Below are 23,327 nucleotides of genomic sequence, written 5' to 3' on the forward strand. Positions count from 1 at the left end.
ATATCTCAATCATTAAATTACTTAATTTGTGTTTGAAAAACAAAAATTAATCAATCCTTAATCTCATAAAATTTTCTGAAATTCATTTAAAAAAATAAACAGCTGCTTTGAAATTCACTATTCCATCGATTAGTTATGAAAATATCGCCTCCTTACTATTGCTATGCTAGGCAACTCGCTGATACTACACTCGTCCGCGACGAGCGATGTTTCGCACGCACATCAGTGGCATGCAAAATGACTCGTATAACAACAACAAGCGCCAAACTAACAACTTGTAAGTGTTTCTAACAAAATTTGTGTGTGTGTGTGTGAGCTGTACATTATTTATTTATGCATATATTCAAATATATATGTAATCATATGGATCAGTATCTTGGCCATAAATAGCGCGCATATTGGCCACCTGTTGAATTGGTACAACTTAGTGCAGAGCCATAAGGAAGAGGGTGGTTTGTGAGGTGACAAAGTTGCAGCAGTTTTGATATAATTGTTGTTGTTGGTTTATTTTGACATGATGAGAGTATGTTTTGTGTTACCCTATAAACGCATATATATTTATGAAATATATTTTTTAATAATTTTGATATTTTTGTATACTTTCTATACTCCAAAAAACTTTTAAAATTTAATTTGAAATTTATAATTAAATTATAGTTATAGTATAGTTTCTTTTAAATTCTTTTATAAAATATAAAACGTAATTTAAGCAACCATCTCTTCCGAAATTAATTTTTAGTCGTCTCCATTTTCTCAATGAAGTACTTCCCTACTCATTCATCTCTAGAATTTTGTATAACACTTCACTTAACTCCGAAAATTATTTATTTTTCGGCAGTCGCGCTTTGCTCGTGCGTCTTTCATTGTCTCTGCAAGAGCACTTAATCGCACCTCGAAAACCACTTCACATATCCATCGAAAGGCAGACAAATGCGAACGAGTGGTTCATACAGCCAAATATACGAGGCGCCACCTATCCTATTCATAGCGCTCAGGTATCCTCCAACGCAACAGTGTATACAGTATACACTGTTGCGTTTTTAACAGCTTTGTTTACAAATTTTCGACCCTTTTCGGCAACTTCATGCGAACATGGAGTTTTCCCACTCCCTTCAATGAAAGTCTTTTATGTCTTCTTTTATATTTTGTTTGAAAGGAATTTTTTAACAACTATTGTTTTGGGTTAACACCACTTCGGCATATGGCTACAGTTGCAAAAATGCTTTGAACGTGTTCATAAGGTAGTTTGAGTTAAATAGCAGCATAGAAAGCAATTATTATATTGTTTTTCTTTCCCGTGAGTAATGATTTCAAACAGTCAAACTTTTGGTAACTTAATATTATGACGTTTCGTGTTTACCTTTAACCAAAGCATTTGTTGACCTTGAGGTAACACCTTCCACCAAGAATTCTTTAAGAAATGGTTTTAATACCAACGGTTTACACTAAAGTTCTTTTTGGTACAAATTTAAAGATTTTATAATTTTTTTATAAAAAGAGTACAAGGCAAAAGCAACCTGTTTTTGGGCGTTTTATTTCTGCTCTTTTGGAAATTAGTCTCTAAAAATTAAATATTTATCTTACAATCTTGAAAATAAAAATATGGGCGGCAAGCACGATATTTTCTCCTCTAATTTGTGTATAAGATTTTTCAGCCAGACTTATTTGGAATATACCACTCCGTCATCACTCCTAGGTCACTTGTAACTAATGAGCTTCTGATACTGATAGCCTATGGGGGCGACATATCAGTTCCTAGGCAAAATTAGTAAGGTGAAAGATAATATTCTAAGGATCGTACACCAATGAGCGATATCGACCAACGTAGAGGTAAAGGAATATAATACGGATTTGGAATCTTTAAAAGGAGGTAAAAAATCCAGACATGGTACCCCGGAGGCTCAACAATTAAAGAACATACCAAGTACTTGGGGAAATTTTGGGTAGCAAACTGATGTGGAACCTCAACGTCGAGGAGAGAGTGAGAAAGCCCATATGCTTGTAAGAAGATACTAGTGTCTACGTGTGGCCTATCGCCAGAACTCATGCATTGGTGTTGCACTGCAATCTTACGTCGTAAGAAAGCGTCTGACAGAGCTAACAATGCAAAAAACAACATTAAGAGGGTAAGCACTTAAATTAAACTTTCCGAAAGAACTGACAAGCGGATCACTGCGAGATGGAAGGCTTTAAGTACATGCATGATTGCCAAGATCACATGGAAGAGCTCCGTGGGAATACTCGCATGCATTTTTATGGTCTCGTCAGAACTGCCGGACTGTTTTTGGTCTCTTAACTGGTCAGAACCAACTGCTAGCACTAGCCAGATGAACATAAGCAACGACCCTAGGCATGAGAGATACGCTGTTCTAGCATCTGTGCACTATCTATTATATTAAAGTCTGGCCAATAATTTTAAAAATATTTTTATATATTTGGTTTTCGAAAATTCGTTTTTAAAAGTACGTTTTTACTTAAATTAGAATCAGCTGCAAAAATTTATTTGGTTTTTTTACAGAAAATTACTTACGCCACCATTTGCCGTGGTCCAAATTTCACAAAATTATTTACATATTTAAATATGTGTTAAAAAACAAACAAAATTTACCACTTCGAAAAAAACACAGCGAAAGCTTAGCTAGTGAGCTTTCATCAAATATCTTGAAAGCTTTCACTTCATGTTTTGTAAACTCTGTATACAGACAATTACTATTCGTATTTTTAAGTCATGCAAACTCCTCTTGTTTTATGTTTAAATAAAAATCGTGTACTGATTGAGTAGAAATTGTGCAAACTGCGCTTTAAGCTTTATTACATCCGTTCAGCGTGCATATTTTCCAATATATATAATAGCAAGTAATTATGGAATAATATTTAATTTGTGAACTATAATTAGTATTATTTTTATGTTATTGTAGCTTCTTTTCAAAGTGTTTGCCTAGCGTTAATGAAAGCTTTCACTGCTGAAAATGCTAGGTCGACTTAGAAACTATTTCATTGAAAAAATCGCATTTTTTTACCTTTACAACACTAAGCTCAACAATATGATAAAAACTAGTGACCGAGCTTTTAATTTTTGTTAAAGAAGTGTTACGAAAAATTGTCAAATTGAATTTTATTTCTTAAAAAGGCTAATTTTGGGCAGAAAGTCTATGCCATAAAGATGAAATCACTTTTCTAATATAAACATCGGCAAAAAACTTTCAGTTTTAAGCGTCACTATCAAAAACTTTCATCTAAGACTTTTTGTTATTCGAAGTTCTTCTGTTTCTTATGGAAAGCTCTGTATTTAGCTTTTGAAAGAATTAAAAGAAAAGCGATGATTCATTATTATATAGATAGATGTATAATATATCGTTCATAGGTTGAGATGTATATACTTTCAGATATGGTTAAGCTTTAACCTCATTTTTTTCTAGTTTCAACTTGAGTACTTTGCTTTCATAAATATTACTTCTTTTATGAGGTCATATGCATACCTACATAAGAAATTTCATTGCCTACTTTTCAGCTGAAAGCTTGCAAAGCAACACATACGTAAAAATCCAAACATACAGACAACAACACCATTCAAGAAATAACCTCCAAAAAAGCAACAACCAAATACGCGTCAAAAAATAAAAGTATAAAAGACTTAAAAGAAATAACGGTTTTTTGTTTTTAATATAAAACAAACACAAAACTCTCACACAATTTACGAAACAGCGTGTGAAGTAGGAAAATAGCAAGCTACAAGCCAATGCACGACACTTTTACGACTCCATTCACAAACCACGAGGCGCGTAGGGCGCAAACGCCCACTCAGAGCACACATATAACCGAAATTCCACACACACGTACATAACTACACTTGTACATAAGGTAATCGCTCCGTAAGTGAGCAAAGCGCTCACAAGTGGCGACGACTTCGTTGACGAGCGCCGTGCTCTCAACTTATCGCCGTCGTGTTCGGCAAGAAGTGTGTGCACAACGTCGTCCTTGCACTACGGCACGTTGGCGAAGCGCCTGGCTTTCGTGCCTTGCGTCCGTTACGCCGCGCCGGCCATCGTCTTGTGCGTACGACAAAGTTGGCGCGCAAAGTGCACGATGTGCCAAGCAACAAAACATGCTCGGCATTTGCGAAGTCGCCGGCGCGCTTCACGTAAACAAACTTCAGCAGTTCGTTGTTATTTGTTTATGTTATTTTTTTTTCTTTTTTGTAATATCTTCTCTTTGACTCTCTGCTCTGCATTTTGTATTATTAATATTTTATATTTGCGCCATGCCACGCGCTGCTGTCATTGCTGCGCAGGATTTTTATGCTTTTTGTTAGCGCGTTTTTTAGCTGCTACTTTGTTTTGTATTGCCTTGTTGTGTTTATTATCTGCTGCTGCCGCTACGCGCTGTTGTTGGTGTCGCTGCGCGCTGGCATTCAAAAACAACTAAATAAAGCGTGAAATTCGTGCGCGTCACCCGAAGATGCAAATTTACTTGTGTTCATATTTTTTAGTTTTCAATTTTATTTCTTTGTAATGTCCTTGTTGTTGTTTGATTTATTGCCTGTTTTTGTATTATGTGGGTTGCCTGCTGTTTTTACACATACATATGTACAGACTTCGCCGCCTTCACACGCTTGCATATTTCAGATTGCTTTTGTTTTTTACTATTTTCAGTTTTGTCAATCTTCAATCAGCTGTTTCGGTGGCGTAACAGGTTTGGCCGATTCTTTGCGAATTTTTTTGGTTGCATTGCTGTTGACTTTGTCAAGCGTTCTTTGCATTTTATTACTCATTATTTATTTTTATGTATATATGCATTTTCCATGTCGATTCTTTTACAGTTATGTGCCGCGGGTGTGTGATTTGTTAACAGGTATGTGTGCTTAAGCGGGTTCGTTGCGTTCAGTCGGCGAAATGAGTCAGCTGTTCTGATTGTGACATGTGAAATTTGGTTAGATACTGTTAATGTATATATATGTGTATGTACATTGTGACTATACGCTACATCTGCTAGTTATAGTATGTAGTATATTATTTACGTTCTCTGGAATAAGCGTCCAATTTAGTATAGCTGTCTGCATAAAATATTTTGTTGTAAAGAACTTACTTTAAGGTTTGTCTTCCTTTTGAATTATTTTTATGAGTTTTCTTCGATTTTTATCTAGGATTTTTATCGCTGCGCCAAAATGTAGGCAACAGAAACCAATTTTTTAGGGGAAATCTTAACCACGAGATCTTGAAAAGAGCAAGCGACAAATTCGAATTATAGCTTGATACGAAAGGCTTATTAAGAGTGTTTTTTTCGACGTTTTGTCTTCACTGAGACAATATCTATTTTTTTTAGAGTTAATATTTTTGACAGCTGTGACTTGATTTATACTCAGTTGGGTACGTCGTTTTATAATGAATAGAATTACAACATTTACAATAAGTGCAGAAGAGTGATCTGGTTCGCGACTGTCCAGCGCGCCAAGATAACTTTGTTCATCGATGAAGCTCACTTTCAAGTCATTGAGACAAACCGAAAAGTCACATTTTGTTGAGATCAATGGAGATAAGAATGCATTGGACCATATTTTTCCAAAAATGAAGCCGTGCGTAATGAAAATGTATATGGATCTACATTGCGTTCCAAAGTAAGCGGGATAAAAAAAAAAAAAACAAAGCAACTGGTTTTTTCGTCGAAATCAGTTTATTTTATTCAAAAGCTACAGCTTTTTACATGGTCAAAAAGCATGTCGAACGAGTGATTTAGCTGGTTGGCCGGTATGGCCGCCAGTATGCCGGTGCAAACCTTTTGAATGGCCTCTACGTGTGCATAACTCTTCCCTTTCATGGGCAAATGCATTTTTCCGAAAAGGAAGAAACCGCACGGTGCCATATCAGGTGAATACGGAGAGTGGTTAATGGTTAAAATGTGGTTTGTCCTTTTAGACCTCTTTAATGATATTATTTGAATGTTGGATTGTAAGCAATTTCTAGAAACCACTCTTGCACTTTGCTCGGGATAGGCAATCATCGCCATAAACTTGTTTCATCAATTGAAACGTTTCGGTAAAAGTTTTACAAATTTTAACACAAAATTTGATGTTGGCTCTTTGTTCGAAGCTCAGTTTCGCACCGATATCACAAACATACTGACACTTAAAACGCAATAACTTCACTTCCAATTAATGAAATGTCATGAAATCTCACTGGATAATTCATGAAAGCAGCAGATTCCAACGCACCAGTCGACATATAGATGGCGCCTGTTTACTTTGGAACGCACCTTGTATTACAAATCTCGATCCTTGATACTATAATATTATAAATGAGAGTTTCTTTATTATTATTTTTTTGCCAACATGGCGCCAGAATGTAGGCAATAAATGATTAGCCAACTAAAATTGACTTTCATAGTTAATTTGAGACAATGCCTTCCACTGGTTATGAGTTGTCGTAGTAAAAATATATATATCGTCATCTTAAATGCAAAATAACGTAACAACATATTTGAAAATTTACAGTGGCGTGAATGAAGCACGAAATAAAATGGAACAAGAGTGAAAAAAATTTTAATATTTGTTAAAACTGGTTCATATATGAGCGTAGAACCTGAAAATGTTGGACATATGTACCGTAGGTTCCTTTTTAAGAGAGTATATGTATGTAACTAGCTATGTTCGAAATTTGAATAACTTTTGTCAGTCTTGACTTTTACAGTTGGGAAAAAATACAATACTACAGGTAAAGTGAATGTACACCTCACAGAAATATGAATATGAAGCGTGATAATTGCAAAATTTTACAACTGAAGCCGAGCGAGTAAGTCCCGCCGAGTACCCCTTATAATAGATAACTGGTTTTCATTGCCACTCCTCAACTGACATTGTTTACTTATAATTTTAGTAAGGTTTTTCGGAATCAACATTATGTTTTTTTGGGAATGTATCTCGTTTTTTACCTATGCATGTGTATATGTACTTGAGTGGCTAAAGTGCATTTGTGGACACGTGGAACGTATGTAAGCATTCTCGAAGTTTTTTTAAGCCGGGGTACATATATGTACATATAAATTAATATATACAAGTATGTAAGTATAAAAGTTGTATATAGATATATACATAATAAACATAAATATAAATTAACACAAATAGATGATCTATTTCAACATATTGTACTTTTTGGAGCGGATTAATATGAATATTTTATTTTTATTTGAATCCATTTCGTTTTCTGTTGATTCATAATGGATTATTGGGTTTTACCAAATGCTAGCTGATATTCCTCACTTAAGTCTGTGTGCGCCATTTTGATGATTTGAGGCAGTTTTATGTTAAAAAAAAATCAAACAAATATGTTTCACACAACGCGAAAATCAATATTTTTATTCAAATTATGCTTTGCAGATGAATGCTTCAATTCGAAAAAAAAAAAATTAAAAATTATAGTATACGAGTATGTGCCCCAGAAATTGTGTGCAGAAGCTCGGATAATATCATAGCAAGTACATGCAAGTAATTGCATAAGTCTTGTTATCGATTTACTCTAGCATTACAAATTTGTCATGCATTTCATCCGCATCTCTGTGCAGGTCTCGATAAGACAGAAATATAATATCGATTTTCTATTATATCATATGTTAATAATTTTCGTTGCTAGGGAAAACCATCACGCTCAATACTTGTTTTAATAATGTAATTAAAATTGCAAACATTTTGTTTTATAAAAATACAGCACTAACACAAATAGCAATAATCGATTGTTATCGACTTTTTTTATTTTAAAAATCAGCACTGATAAGAAAATGAAAACACAAATCAAACGTATCGATAATCGATTGTGCGCCGATTTTATCAAAATAGTTTATATTCAAAATCGAAAATTATCGGAAAATTAGACCACATATTGGAAAATTAATAATTGATTTTATTGATTAAATTTGTTTTAAAAATCGGAAATTTAAAAGATAGATTCCAATAAATTCAAATAAAATCAAAGAATTCAAAGAAGTTTGTAGCAATATAAACGATTAACACATAAATTGACAAAAAAAATCGATTTTATCGAATATATGTGTGTATATTATATTAAAAATCGGAAAATTAAAATGTAAAACCAGAGAAATTAAAATAAAATCAAAGAATTCAAAGTATTTGTAACACTTAGTTCGTATTAAAAATCGTTAAAAATCGGAGGATTAAGAAATAGATTGAAAAAATAATAATCGGTTTTATCGAATAAAATTAATTTAAAGAAATTAAAGGAAAATCGAAAATTGAAAGAATTTGTAGAATAAGTAAAAATCGATATTAATCGGAATATAATAAAATAATTTTGAAAACTTATATTCGATTTTTAACCGGATTTGCATTGAAAATATATTGTTTTAGTAATCAATCGTAATCGGAATTTTAGACCAGAAATTGAAAATTTAGTAATCGATTGTTAATCGCTCTCTAACATTTTTTTTCAATATTCTAAATATAAAGTATTTTAAAATAAGCTAACCGATGTTCAATTCAATTATGGATTGACATTTCCAAATTATCGATTATTGTTTTAAATTATCGATTGATGTTTTCAAATAATTATTATTCATTTCAAATAATTATTAATCATTCATAAACATTTTTCATTCATAGATTATCAACCTTCACATTCGTTTTTGCATTTGCTCAATTTCGACAACTTTGCATTTGATTAACATTTCTAAACAATCGATTTCCAAATCGTATTATCGTTTATTCCAAATAAACAATTATATTTTCTAATTAATCGATTACTATTTTCAAATATTCGATTACTGTTTCTAAACAATCGGTTTTCAAATCATATTATCGATTATCACTTTCAAATAATTGATTACTATTTTCAAATTGTTTTCATTTCCAAATAATCAATTTTACATAATCGATTTTTCAACCATAATAATCACTTATGCATTTGCTCATTTATGGATAATTTGTAATACCATCCACGAGTAAACCGTTTTTTCCCTTTTCAATAATTTCCTCCAGCCAACGCAACACAGCTTTCCCTCGCTGGCAATCCAATTGCAACAATAATGACTGATGAAGGTTCAGACACTAAAATAACAATTTGCACTAAAGTACGAAAATAATTATAATTATGATATAACCAAAGGACTGCTGATCTACAACAACACGTCAACATAAGAACGACGGAAACAAAATAAAGCAACAAAGAGAAGTTAGCATCTAAAAATTGCTAATACTCCAGCAAAAGAAGCACATAGCAGACAAAAATTAATGAGAAATCACAGCAAGAAAGTCAGACCAGAAAATGACCGAGCAGCGATGCCAAATAGAAGCGTAAACAACAAGAGAAATACGAGAAATTGCGATGAAACCGGCAAGATTTGTGAACTGGAGGGGCGTACGTTTACGATTTTTTTATGTGCTGAGTCGTGAACGCTCCTCACGGAAAGGGTATTAGGGCTTAGCCGCACACAGTCTTCCAGTCTTCCAGCTAAAGCATGCCCACGCAATCTGAACCGTCAGTCTCAGAGCTACTAATTGTTTCGCAGAAAATTTTACTGCTCTGCTTTATGACTTGTTTTCGGCGCATAAAGGTATGCAAGCACCGTCTTACACTCTAAGGCATACCCCCCATGCATTATGTCAAAATGTCTTCGAAGCCGCCTGTCTTTAATTTTCCGCACTTTTACTACATCGCTCCCTGTCTGCCGTCGTAAGCTTAATGCCTTGTTGTTGTAATTTTGTAATGTAAAGTTACTCCGAATTTTAATGTTCTGCATCTTGCTTTCCTTCTAAGCTTCCTCCGCTTTTGCGATTTTTATTTCTCTGTCGTTTGCGGAAAAATTGCTGAATTTTTTACAGGCACTTCCGTTGCCTGCCAGGGGAGCTGCCCCGCTTATGGTTGCATGCCAAACGCCGACTAGCTGCCTGCAATATCCTGACATCAGAATGATTTCCACCAACACTAGCCCCCGCTGGCAGCCGTTAAGCTACTGCTACCACCGTTATATGAACATTCCCAACAGCAGATACTTCAATCGACGGCAGCAATTGTACTTGGCTTTGCTCCGCTCGCTACCCACGCGCGCCGGCTAAGCTTCGTGCTGGGGAAGAAGGTGAATATTCTAGTTATCTTTGGCAATGTCCATTAAAAAGTAAAAAACAACTATGCATAAAATGGTTTTGCTGGCCGAAGTAAATGGTACCCCATTATAGAATGCAGAGAAATGGAGAAAAAAGTTCGTTGGAAGCACCAGACTAAGTACTTGGTGCGCAAGCTAGCGACTGCGAAGGCAAGCAGTGCGCGAAGTGGAGGTAACAAAATTGTACCTTTTCTCTAATGCCACACCCCTCAAGTTGCGTCCACCCGCCATCTGTACTCATTTTCACTCCTTTTGGCACACAAGCCCGACCGTTATAATAATGAGAAAAATACATAGTTGCGAAAATGGGAAAAAATGCTAAGAAATAAAAACTTTGTCCTTTTTGCCAGTTACCCACGGACTCATTGTGTGGAGGGTTAGACCCCAGCGCAACCATACACACTCGCGCCGGGGAGCTAACAATGTAGCGCATAAGCATTAGTGCCAAGGTAGTGCTGGTAGTTGGTCGAATTGCTTGGATTTGTTCAGCAGCGCCTTTCTGACTATCAACCCGAAAGCACCAGCGACTGAAAGACGGCATGGCACGGCACGTTTGTCGTAGCCCATCAGCCTCACACCCACGCGGTGTGTTGGATTGTCTAACAGCAAACTTTTAATTTGGCTCAAAAGCGCTCAGAGTTGCGAGAATGTTTACATGTGGCATGGAAAACTGTTTAACCCCTTAACGAGCAGTTGTATAAATATGTGTGTGTGTGTTTGAGCATACCTCGTTCGGCGTTTTGCTTTTATCTGCTAGAACAAGCATCGCTCATACCTTCGTTTTGGTTACCGACTTGTTTACTCGCTACTATACGAACTTTTGGTATCCGCTGTCTAAGTTCCATCGGCTTGAAAATTAATGAAGATGTTCGCCACCTCGGACATAACGTGCTTCAAAAGGGATAACCAGCTTTTTATTATTTATCGTGGATCGTCTCTAACATGGATGTGACAGTTATTGACACTGATTTTAACATTAACATTAACATTAACATTAACATTAACATTAACATTAACATTAACATTAACATTAACATTAACATTAACATTAACATTAACATTAACATTAATATTAACATTAACATTAACATTAACATTGACATTATCCAGCGGTCTTGTTTGATTCGCTCTTATGGGGTTAGCCATCTAACCCAACATAACCTAAAATTGCATTGCTAGCACTGACTTGCATTAAGCGAATCCTGTTATTTCTACCGCCAAAGTCAAGCTCATTCTTGACTTGACTTGCCTCGGCCCATGCACGACGCCTCAGTGGCACGATTTATTGCAGTTAAATTGCATTCTAACTGACAGCTCCGCACACATACGTACATATGTGTATGTATGTATATTTGAAAGTTTTTCAGCCCGCATACGCGAGCACGCTCCACCCTCGCTTTTGACACACTGGCGCTGGTTGTGGCTTTTAGTTTGATTGCTCTGCAAAGTTCTGCAGTTTTTTATCGTTCAACAGTCAGCTTCACGACTACTACCACTCTTGCTTTTTGTGCAGCTATTTTGTTACTCTTCCTCTGCATTCACACGGCGTCGTGTGGCAAGTACGTTTTTTCTCACAATGTAATGCTGCAACCATTGTTATTTGCGGCCATTTCAATTAGCGGCGGCAGCAACGACGGCAACGTTTAAGTAGTTTTACGCGATAGGCAGGTGAGTCGTATCGGTGTGGGTATAAGTATGGAAAGGTATACCTAACTATGGAACATGCAACTTCATTTGGTGTCGAAAGTTAATTGTACGGTAGGTGCGTTACACACATGAGTATTTAGACTTTGCGAGTGTTTACAAGTACCCATTTAACGGTACTCGCTCTCAAGTCCAGCTAATCGGTTTAAGTTATTTTAACGTTATTAAGTACTGAGTATTAAATGCGGCACGGAACAACACAAATTTGTACACACGTTGATCATTGACCTTAAGGAATCCTCAGGAATCATTGTCGACAGTACGGACCAAGACAAAATAAAAGCCATAATTTCAGAGTACAGAATATAAGCTAAATGTCTAGTTAGGGAACTGCTCCGCCCACCACAAAAGTATTTCTTCAGGGAGTCCGGATGGTGAATAAAAAGTTTCTCATATCAGGAAGCAGAGAACTAAATAATAATTCCGGGCTCACAATAATGAAATTCGCTGGTCCAAGATCTCTCCCTAGGTCTCCGAACTCAGCTGGTTTATACTTAGAGAACTCGGTACCGAAAAACTATTGCAGCCACTCGGAGTTCACCAAAAATATTCAATGTGCCTATGAAACGTCTTATAGCTTCGCTACAACAGCTAAAAAATTTTCTTGCATTAACACAACTCATGAACTCGGTATCGAAAAACTATTGCAGCCACTCGGAGTTCACCAAAAATATTCAATGTGCCTATGAAACGTCTTATAGCTTCGTTACAACAGCTAAAAAATTTTCTTGCATTAACACAACTCATGCACTCGACATCTCCAGTACCAAACCCACTTTATGGTCGGCACGCTGCTAATCTCAAATTCTAATGAATTTCAATTTTGTGACGCCCTCCACCACCGTTTGTTACGCTCTTTTAATTATTTTCCTTCCACAGTTCTACAAAATTTTAGTCTGCTTCAGAACCTCGCACTCCACGACCACGCGCAAACGCGCGTTGCGTAGCGAGGTTAGAGCTTGACTCCACTACTCAAAGCAAAGCATCTTTACTAGCAATGGACAAGTATTTCAAACAAGCAACCTTTTTGTGGATCAGCCTTGGTGTCGGGCGAAAGATATAAAGCACAAATACAAAAAAAAAAAAAAACAATATTATTAAAAAAATTAAATGAAAATGGAACGGTAACAAACAAATTTTTGAATCCTTTTTCTTTCCGCATACCCACCCACCAGCAAAGTTTCTCACACCCACGGCTGCTTGGCATCCTTTTTGAGATAACCGACAGTTACATATCCCAATGACTGTCTGAGCTCATGCCAAAGTGGCGCTGCCTTTTTCATCCCGCCACACTCATCCCCGCCGCAACGCGTTGCCCAGCACACAGGCGTCTATTCATGCTCGTAGTCTACACTGGCGTCGAAGTTCCTTCCAAGGCACTTATATACCGTTATACCCGCCAAAAAAACACAAAAAGCATAGAACTCACGCCTCTTATTTCCTTTGCAACACCGTACCCTCTACACTCAAGCACACATATTTGCTTGCCGATAAAAGCGAATGATATCTGCTGAGACCCTTTTTTAACACCCGCCACCCCTTTCCAACTAACTGGTGCTGGTGCTCCCTTTCTAGTTTGCACACTTGGCTATACGTTGCTTTGGCGCGCCTTTGCACATTTTTATGGAAATTATTATGAGCATCAGAGAAAAAAGCGAAAAACATGCGAAAAAGTAGAAAGTAAAGCAAACGAATGCCTGTGAAGATAGCGTCCGGATAACCGACATTCCGCCATCTCCAAGCTGACCGTAGTGCTGCAAACCTTCATAGCGTCGCCAACTCGAGTCTTCTCCCATACACCTTCCTGCTCCGCTAAACGGGGCATACCTTTGACGAGTCTAACCAGCCGCCGCTGCTCGCTGGGGGTTCGGTGTAAAAAAAAACGTGGCCCTCAGAAAAACAAACAGATACGTACTCTGGGATATATATGTAAGTCCAAACCTAAATACACGCAAACGCCCCCCGCCTACACACACCCATACAAGTACACACATACTTCCGAGCATTTGTTGGCTACCCTTCAACTTCCTGCATCCCTTTTTGCGCCGCACTCCAACCCCCGGTTTTTGTAATTCGCAATTTCACTAACTTGTTTTTGTTGCTGCTTTTTTCAAGGATTTTTATATAAAATAAAATTCAGCTTATTCCTCTAATTTTTGTTTTGTGGCCGTTACTATGGTCCCAAATAAACTTTGTTTTACATTGTATTTTTCCTCCTTTTTGTGCGGGGATCTAAAAAGCAGCGCGCACAGTGCGCTTCAATTTCTTTCCATTTTTTGGGTATCAAACCCAAAACGCCACAAAAACAACAAGGCCGGGAAAAAATGCTCAACGAGTGTGGGTTAGGCGTGTAAATTCGGGCATGGCGGCGGCATGTGGGCGGGTCGGTGCAAGCCGAAAACCAAACGAACTGGCACAAAGCACAAGCGTCAACAAAATCGTTATGAAAAAAATAAATATATTTTCTATAAAAAATAAGAATAAAAGTGCGCCATAAAATATACAAATAAAATAGAAATTACATTTCAATCGAGTTGTCTTTCGTTGTATGCGTCGTGTGTGTGTGCGTGTTTGTGGGATAGTGCATGTCAAAGGCCACCACTCGGTCCAGTTTTTTCGCAGCGGTATAAATTATGAAATAATAGTTAAAAAATTTTAGAAATATCCATTAGAAACGCAATGATGGGTGTGGGTCCCTCGAAAAAAATTAATCACAACACAAGCGCTTGCATGTGGTTATCCATGTGTTGTATATATGTATGTATGCATGTAAATAGTGCAGGTGGAAAAAATGTTGCTCTGACGGCTTTTGGAAACTGTACTAATAACTGAAATAATATGAAATTGGCAATTTAAATTTATTAAATTAGAAAAAACTATTACATCGATAGCAAATTTACGTTTGATGTGCGAGCGAACAGCAGCTTTATTAGCAATTTTGAACAAAAATATTAATAAATTCAATAAAAGTGCCACTGTTAAGTTCAACGTACGGACGAAGTAGGCTAATTTTTTAATTGATGTAAAAATAATGAAAATTTATATATATCAAAGGCTTTAACGCATGTACCATAACAGGTCAATTGAAGGTTCCCCGGTCCGAAAAACGGTCGCATTTGAAGAAAAAGAAAGTGCCGTTTTACTAAGCCAGCGCATACAAGACAGTGAAAACGATGACGAAGGTCAATGAATTGGGCTTCAAACTGCATTCGCATCCACCGTATTCTCCAGATCTGGCTCTCTGCGAATATCTCCTGTTTTCAGATCTCAAAGGAATGCTCGCTAGGAAGAAATTTTCGTCGAATAAAGAAGTGATGACCGAAACCGACCCCTATTTTGAAGCAAAGAACAAATCGTACAAAACAGGTTTTATCGAAAAGTTGGAGGGTCTCCATAATCAGTTATCAGCCTCGAAGAGAACTTTGTTGCATAAAAAATAAACGAATTTTGCTTAAAACATATTTGCTGTGGTAGGCGGTTGACTTTTCAATTTATCTGTTACTGAATTCAATATTATAGTTTTGACTCTAACCATAGCTTTTTAATACGGAAAATATGGAAGCTCTACCTGAAGTGATAATTTATTAGTTATGTGAAATGTTGAAATTTTTACAAAATACTTTCATTTGTAAGATGCTAACATAACTGATAGAAGAGACCTCATCATGGCGCATAATAATTGTTCATACTTGTAAAAAATAAAGTCAAAGGGTTACTACGAGTAAAGCCTTTTTTTTTTTAATGCAGAAAGAAGAATTTTCCTTTCTTGTTTATTCAGTTCGCTACTCTCCAACTCTTTGCAAATTTAAATGTTTGCTAAGGAACGATTATTGATTAGGTTAAATAGCTAACTCGTCCAGAGATTACAATTGAAATACTATATGCCATGATACATGAGTTCTGTATCCGATCACATAAGTCAGCAAAGCGCCTTGTGATCGATAAAAATTTTCTCAGATTTTCTCAGATCAAAAATTTCTATTCAGACCAGCGAAGTATGAAATTGTGGACTCCAAGTATGTAAGCCTTGATCTTACAAAAAGTGGACAATTCAGATGGAAGTGTTGAGAGGTTTTTCCGATCGCTATATAGAACATACGAAGAGAGCAGAGCTCCGATCCGTTTCTACAGCGGCACTAAGGTGTCTTTCCTTGTTAGCTTCTTCTCCCTGGTATGTGGAGAAAGAAACAGTCGCCAGAGTTTGACGCCTCTCTGATCGAAAAAATCCGGTATACAGTCAAAGCGTGCGAGAATTTCCGAATGTTCAGTTAAATCCAGATTATCCGGCGGTATCTATGATCATTATTTGCCGAATGGCATTAAGTGTCATAGTTGGAGTATTGAAACGTACTTAACTAGATTTTAGTTTTTAAGTAAAGGTAAATACATAATTACCATGTAAACGTACAGTAATAAAAAAGACATACTCGTCATAGAAAAATCATTTGAAGCTTTCTAAAACAAATCTTTTCGTCATATTTATAAAAAAAAAATTGAATAACCGAAAAATCAACATTCGTCTAGTAAGTGTTAACTTAAGAAAATTATGTTCTAAAAAATCTTTGATTTCAAGACTTTGACTGATCAGGAAATACTGCTGCCTTCAGGATTATAATGACTTAAATAATTTCAACAAGGGTGATACATATGGCAAGCTCAACCTTCATTCGAAGATTGGTGAACTTTGTCCCGAATACGAATGTTATGAGCGATCTTACATCATTTGATATTGAATCACCGAACTGCAGTAAATCGATCTGCTCATACGGATAGAAAGTTTACTTACTATCATTTATTTAAAATAATAAAATCTTATACTGCTTAATTAACAATTGAGAAGTTTTAAAGACGGCTGGTTATGCGTCGAAGAAGAAGAAAATAAAATTGCAATGCTTTCTTTCAAAAACAATCACTCAGTGTATATTGTGAACAAGTTCTTCACGAGCCTTTTCTAAAAAAAATCTTGAAGAAAGAGCTCATTGGTAGGAGTTCGTTAAATACAGTTTTTAATAACAAATGAGCTCTGAAAGCATTCGACGCAGTACCCGCCGGGGAAGAGGAAGACCTCAGTGGAGAAGGACCTGTCTGCACTTTGTATGTCAAATTGGCTGGGAAAAGAAGAAACGACTGGCGTGCTGTTGGAAAGTCGGCTACATTCGGGTAGGCGGTGTCTCTCTTTCTCTCTCCTTTATACATAAATGAAATGCTCTATACTTTTACCGTATATAACATCCATTTTGATGCGTTTAAAGCCCCTATATAAAAATATATGATCAGATGTCCACAAATTTAGTTTTTATTTATTAAATAATCATTTTTAAATGTTGCGAGTAATATTCTGATAATTCCGCATCACCAGACGGACTAACCCATAAACTCCCTTCAACCAACCACACGGCACCAAAAGACAATCTAGCACCCATAAATGCATAATTAGTTGACCTCTAACTCACCTTAACTGATAAGCGGAAAGTAGCCGGCGAATTCGTTTACGGCACATTGATATAATGCCTATATTTATATTTTCTAGAATTATATGTAAATATTATATATATACATTTATAAATTTTCCTGTGTTTATAAACATTCAATTAAATACATATGCTTAGACATAAATCATATTTGAAAAGGTCATTAACGTTCGCAATAGTTTTTAGAATTATCGTCGTGGGTGATTTCTATGTAATTCGAATCTAAATTGAAATTTTCGTGGCAAGAACGTGAACTCTCATTTGTTAGCTTTGACTATATTTAGTAGCTATTATTATATAATGGAACTAACTCCTAAATAAAAGAAGCCTAAGTTCATACATAGCTTCTGCAAAATGGTGAGAGCCACTCAATATTTTCGTCAAACTCCGAGAAAGAACGCAACAAAGTTTACAGTTCGGTATTCGCAAATGTTTGCGTGAAAGAAGAAATTGAAAAAAAATATATAACAAATATTTGATTTCATGCGGTAAATAATATTTTTTTTTGGCAATTAAAAGTAAATAAACAAAGGAATGAAAACAAAGAGTGAATATATGTCAGTTCGACGGTTTTTTTCTTAGTCATAGACACGCGATTTCCGGTAATTTGTGTAACATTTATTAACAAGCAAATAACAGTGTAACAGATTTAGAGCTATTTGAGAAGCAACTGTAATTTTAAGCAGAAAGTTAAGTAGAATTGCCTCAAAATGTTTATGTTTCGAACCAAATGATTTCAAAACGGGGCTGGACACTACTTTCTCATGAACGAATGTGAGCTCTCACTACTGAGAGGGCACTCCATAAATCTAAACCTCAGAACTTCAATAGAGACCATTCTGAAGGAGGAAAGAGAAAACTAAAGAAAATCTGTAATAGCGAGAAAGAGAGAAACTGACAATTCAAAAAGTAATGAATGTTTTAGAATATCGAATCATATGAACTGGATATCGATATGCTTCCACACCCACTTTGTGCTCCTGAAATGGCCGCCAGTGACTATCCTTGCTCCACGAAGTCATAATAATTGGGTGTGTAAAGAAATTTATCGACAGTGAAGAGGTAGAGGAAGAGAGAAGAAAAGTATAAAACCGAAAAAGTTGCTAAGATTGGAGTCAAAACCGCTCTCCGAGCAGTTCGATACCAAACGAGGTTTCAGACAAGACGACTCCACTTTATACGACTTCTTCAATATGCTCTTGGAGAAAATAATTCTCCAATAATGTCAGCATCGAAATCCAACGCAGAATAACTCTTGTCAACAGGTGCTATTTCGGGCTAGGTAGGCAATTGAGAAGTAAAGTTCTTTTTTGATGGTAAAAACCAAACTCTATAAGTCACTAATAATACCCGTCCTGCTATATGGTGCAGAGCCATAGACGATCAGAACATCTGATGAGTGGACGCGGCGAATTTTCGAGAGAAGGTTCTGTGAAATATTTATGAAACGATGTGCTGTATGAGATATATGACGGTATTGACATAGTTCAGCGTATTAAGGTGCGTCACTGTGCGCCGTCTCTGAGATTACGCATTATCAACTATAGTAAACGTGATATGAAACCGTTTCATGGTTGCCAAAATTACCGACTCTCTTGGGCGATTATGTGGACCGAACATTGGTTACATTATTGGTTGGTTAGTTGGTTAGTTTTTTGTTAGTTTTTTTAGAAACAACTTTAAATCAAGCTCGTCGTTGCACAGCTTTGCTACAACAAGTCCATAAGTAAATTCCCCGCACTCCCCTATTGATCTATGTACTACCTACTACGACTACCTATTCTAATCTACGCCGCCACTATAGTGAAATGATGAGTTGACCGCAAAACAAGTGATAACCCCGATTCAGACGAATCAAGACATATGTATATGTAAAACTCTTATCGCCGTTTTGAGTAAACCTAATAAGTCATCAAATTTAAGATTATAATTAGCTTAAATATAATGTAAACAAATATATTTACTAACGGGTATTTCGCGACATTTATTATGTGAAACGAACAGTTTCCGCTTAGAGCTCGTCGTGAGCACAACAAATATGTGGAGTAAAAATAAGTTCATGCAAATAATTTGGGCACTGCTGCTGCTACAGGTAATGAAGAAGCAACTAAACATAAAATATTTATAGAAATAAGATTATATGGCGTTAACCGTTTTCACAAATCGTCTTAAAATTTTGCAGTTGGTAGCTGCCGGCACTACAAGACAGAACAGGAAGGCCGAAGATGCTGCATATCCCAATACCAATGAGGATGCAGATGCCGATGGATTCCATACATTCACACGCCAAGGTGTGACATTGCGCATCCAGCCACGTACCAGAACCATACGCATTGACGGCAGAAACGCCAGCCCGGCGCAACTGTTGGAGCAAGCCAAGCAGGCAAGACAACTGGAATTGCTCGCCGTGCGCCAGCTACTTAACACGCGGCATCCCGTCAAGCGTACAAGTTTCGAAAATGGACGTAAGCAGACGAGCACATATACGCTAGAGCCGGATGGCAGCATTGTATGCAAAATAGTGGATGATATTGATATGGCCGATGTGGAACGCCGTTTCGAAGAGATTTTCCAAAAACAACGTGAAAAGCAAGCCAAAGAGCAACCGAATAAAATCGCGGATTGGGAATGGTCTGACGACAATGATGAACCCGCACAGAGTCCAATTTTTCGCGCGCCGCTGCAACCTTATCCCGCAGGCCAACCGTACGTACCAACACCACCGCAATCACCACAACCGGCAGAGCAACAACCAACGTTCTACCAGCCACCACGATTTCAACCAGCTTGGCCGACACGTGATCAAGACGATCCTTTCAATCCACCTGGGTTGCCTGCAATGAATAATTTTGATGATGATGAGGAGGATCTTTTTGATGCATACGATAGGGCTTATCCGATGCCGGCTGGGCCGACAAACACTGTTTCGAGCACAAAAACCGATAAGGATGGTAATGTAGTGCATACGACTTTGACGACCGGACCAAATGAGTGGAAACGTAAAACGGTAAAAACTTCGACAAATACACAAACCCGACCGGTAGAAGAGCCATCTACGACAGTGCGTAATATACCAAACTTAGACGATTTTCTCCGAGAACAATACAATCCTAGCCCTAAAGCCAAACCAGAATCCGTTACACCCAGCACGACAACTTCAACCACACCTAAAATCATAAAGACTATCAATGTTCAAGACTTGCCACCTATAGCTTTACTCAATCCCAACAAGCAGTTAGATGAAGAATTTCTACAACCACTCACACCAAACGCAGCCGGTGAACAACCAAAACCCATTAAAACACTGCGGGTGGATAATATACCACCTAGTTCGATTCCAGATACAGATACGGATCGCTATGAGCAAAGAAAAGTACAGACGCTTACGAAAACCATCCATGGCAATCAGATGCCAACAGCAGCTGATTTAGATCCCAAAATGTTGGATATGTTACAACGTGCTGGCATAACACCTGAAGACATAGCCAACGCGAATGGACAAACAATAACAAAGACACGCATTGAACCCGACGGTCGTACGGTGACCACTACATATCGCATAAATCGCGGCAACGCGCTTGCACCTTCTTCTTACGGTGCACGCAACCCTGAAGATACAAACAACTGGCGTCCTTACGGTGTATCGTCGGTTTTCCGCACCCCGCTGCCACCTAAACATCAGAGTGCTAGCCATTTTGGCGTCGACTTCACACCTTTCTCCGCTGGCTCAGTTGCGGCTGCTGTTACCACAACTACCACTGTGCGACCATTGGTACGCGACCGTGAGCCTTTGGAGCCGCAAGATGAGGATAATGAAAATGCCGTCACTTTAAATCCATTACTCATACATCCGGTACAACCGGTCGTCACAAAGACTTTGACTCCGAGTGATTCGAACTTGATCAGGGTCAGAAGCCCTATCGCGGAATTTTTGATCAAATGCGGCTTATCGGTGCCTGATTTGCGAGCCCATAAAGGCGAGTATGTCAGAACTTTTCTCGATCCGGATGGAAGTGTACTAACCGCTCGATTTATACTAACTGGTCCACTTATGCACTCATTTCAAAAGTAATTAGTTACTAGATAGTTTACGATATTATTTGCTGGAATAAAATATATTTACAATATTAAAAAAAAAATTTGGAAGAAACATTTGTTAAAGTTGCAAAAGTTTGTAGCATTTTCAGCGAAGTATTCCACTGATACCGACAGCGGATCCTTCACAGTTTTCAAAGCTACTATGTATAAATAGGTTCTCAAAATCACCACCCTTTGTAATAAAAGCAATAAAAAACTTAAAACATTTTGAGAATTGTCTAAATTTTGGTTGTATCCATTTCTAAACGATAGGTTTCGAAAACAACCTGATTCCACTACATTGTATTAAGGAGTAAATTTTCTTATATAAGTGCATTTTTTGGAACTTGCGGTAAGATTTATAGGCGTTTGCTAGAGTTACCAGTAAGCAGTTTTAAGGATGTTAATGTTTAAAACAGGCAGATCCGTGTTTTCCGTCAATGACTATGATTGTATCCTTCATGGAAAGTAAGTTGACGTAGGTGTTAATCAATTGCTAGAGAATTATTGTTTCGGACACTTTGGTCCGAAAGCCCGAAGCCTTTCGTTGCTTTATGAACGTAATAAAGATGATTTTTCAGAATTGTTCTAAGGACAGGTCGTCTCTACATAATATCTAATAGTAAAATAAAAACAACGTCAAGTAACGAAAAGTAGGTTTATGAATATGACTTCGAAAGTGTCAATTCAAGCAGTGGCGCTCCAAAAGGTACAGAAACCGAAAAACTGAAAATCACTGAAAGGATTAAGAGTTTACTTTGAAGGTTTAGGAAGTTATTTTAATTAAGATTTAAAGTAAAAAGCGTAAAAATTAGTTTCTTACTATCGGATTTAGATTTAATGAACTGGTAAGTATATAGGGAAATATTAAAGACTTCTTAGTTCTAATAAAGTTGATTTCATTTACAAGAAGATACAAAATCGCTCAGGCAACTCTCTTTTCGCTGGTCGGTTCTTTTTTTCAATCAGCGGACAGGGTGAAGTACTTAAGACTTATCCTTGATAGGAAACTCACATGGAATCTAAATTCTGTCGGGACTACCCCACACTACCAGATCACTGTCGCGTCTTCATTTCGGAGATAGTTGCCATCAAAGTACCAGTAGATTTACTGATTCTAAGTGCAGCTGTCTGCAGATAGGTGTGCACTCAATCCGATGACCACGCGGCTATACTGACTTTGAACTCACTCCAAACTAGTTAAAAAGCTTCTTTCATTTTATACTTGTATTGAAACCTGCAAACCTGATTTCACCCTCTCCCAATTTCAATTGGATTCGATTGGAAACAAATCGGTGTTCCGCTGTCTTCTTTCGTTAGACTTTTTGACCAACAACGAACTCATCAAGCGCTGGTCAACGAACAGAACTTCTGAAACTGTGAAATGCTTATAGCACAGAATGAACCGTAAGAAGTCCTCCGAACTACTGGCTCTTAGCAAGGCAATTTCACCGGAATGATACATATAAGGAATCATAGCCAAAATATAGTAAAGGACATGGTTTTTGAAGATCGTGGATTGACTGAGGGAGATTTAGTAGAGACTCTACACATCCAATTAGACAGTGTGAGCCATATTTTAAGTGAAATCTTGGATTTAGAAAACTGTGTGAAAAATGGGTGCCGCATTCGCTAACAATGGAACAAAAAAACATTCTCAGCAACATCTAGAGTATTTTAAAAAAGGTAAAGTGGATTCATCACTATGGATGAGACTTGGTCTATCAACATGATCCACAATACAAACAAGAGTCCAAAGTGTGAACCTGAAGAGGTCATAACTACTATTGAAGCGTATTTTGAAGACCTTCCGGATTCTTACTTCAGGGTTGGGATCCCCAGTTTGGAATTCATGAGGAATCTTCATGGAGATTATACTGAATAAGAAAGTATGATTTGATTCTTAAAACTTTTTTTCTTATCAATTGACGAAACTTATTGAACAACCTGGTATATATATGTGCAAATGCG

The 23,327-nt window shown here is 37.0% G+C and overlaps 1 protein-coding gene across 1 annotated transcript; it reads left to right on the forward strand.

Annotated features, from left to right (window-relative positions):
• The first annotated feature begins 19,260 nt into the window (after positions 1 to 19,260).
• Positions 19,261 to 21,588, forward strand: LOC108967932. Its single transcript, XM_018931634.1, has 2 exons — positions 19,261 to 19,371; positions 19,462 to 21,588. Exons 1-2 carry the CDS (start codon positions 19,318 to 19,320, stop codon positions 21,349 to 21,351), a joined length of 1,944 nt encoding a protein of 647 aa, XP_018787179.1. The 5' UTR covers positions 19,261 to 19,317; the 3' UTR covers positions 21,352 to 21,588.
• Positions 21,589 to 23,327: the final 1,739 nt, after the last annotated feature.

Source organism: Bactrocera latifrons, unplaced genomic scaffold, assembly GCF_001853355.1.
Source record: "Bactrocera latifrons isolate USDA-ARS-PBARC rearing strain unplaced genomic scaffold, ASM185335v1 scaffold_2, whole genome shotgun sequence".
NCBI classification, from domain to species: Eukaryota; Metazoa; Arthropoda; class Insecta; order Diptera; family Tephritidae; genus Bactrocera; species Bactrocera latifrons.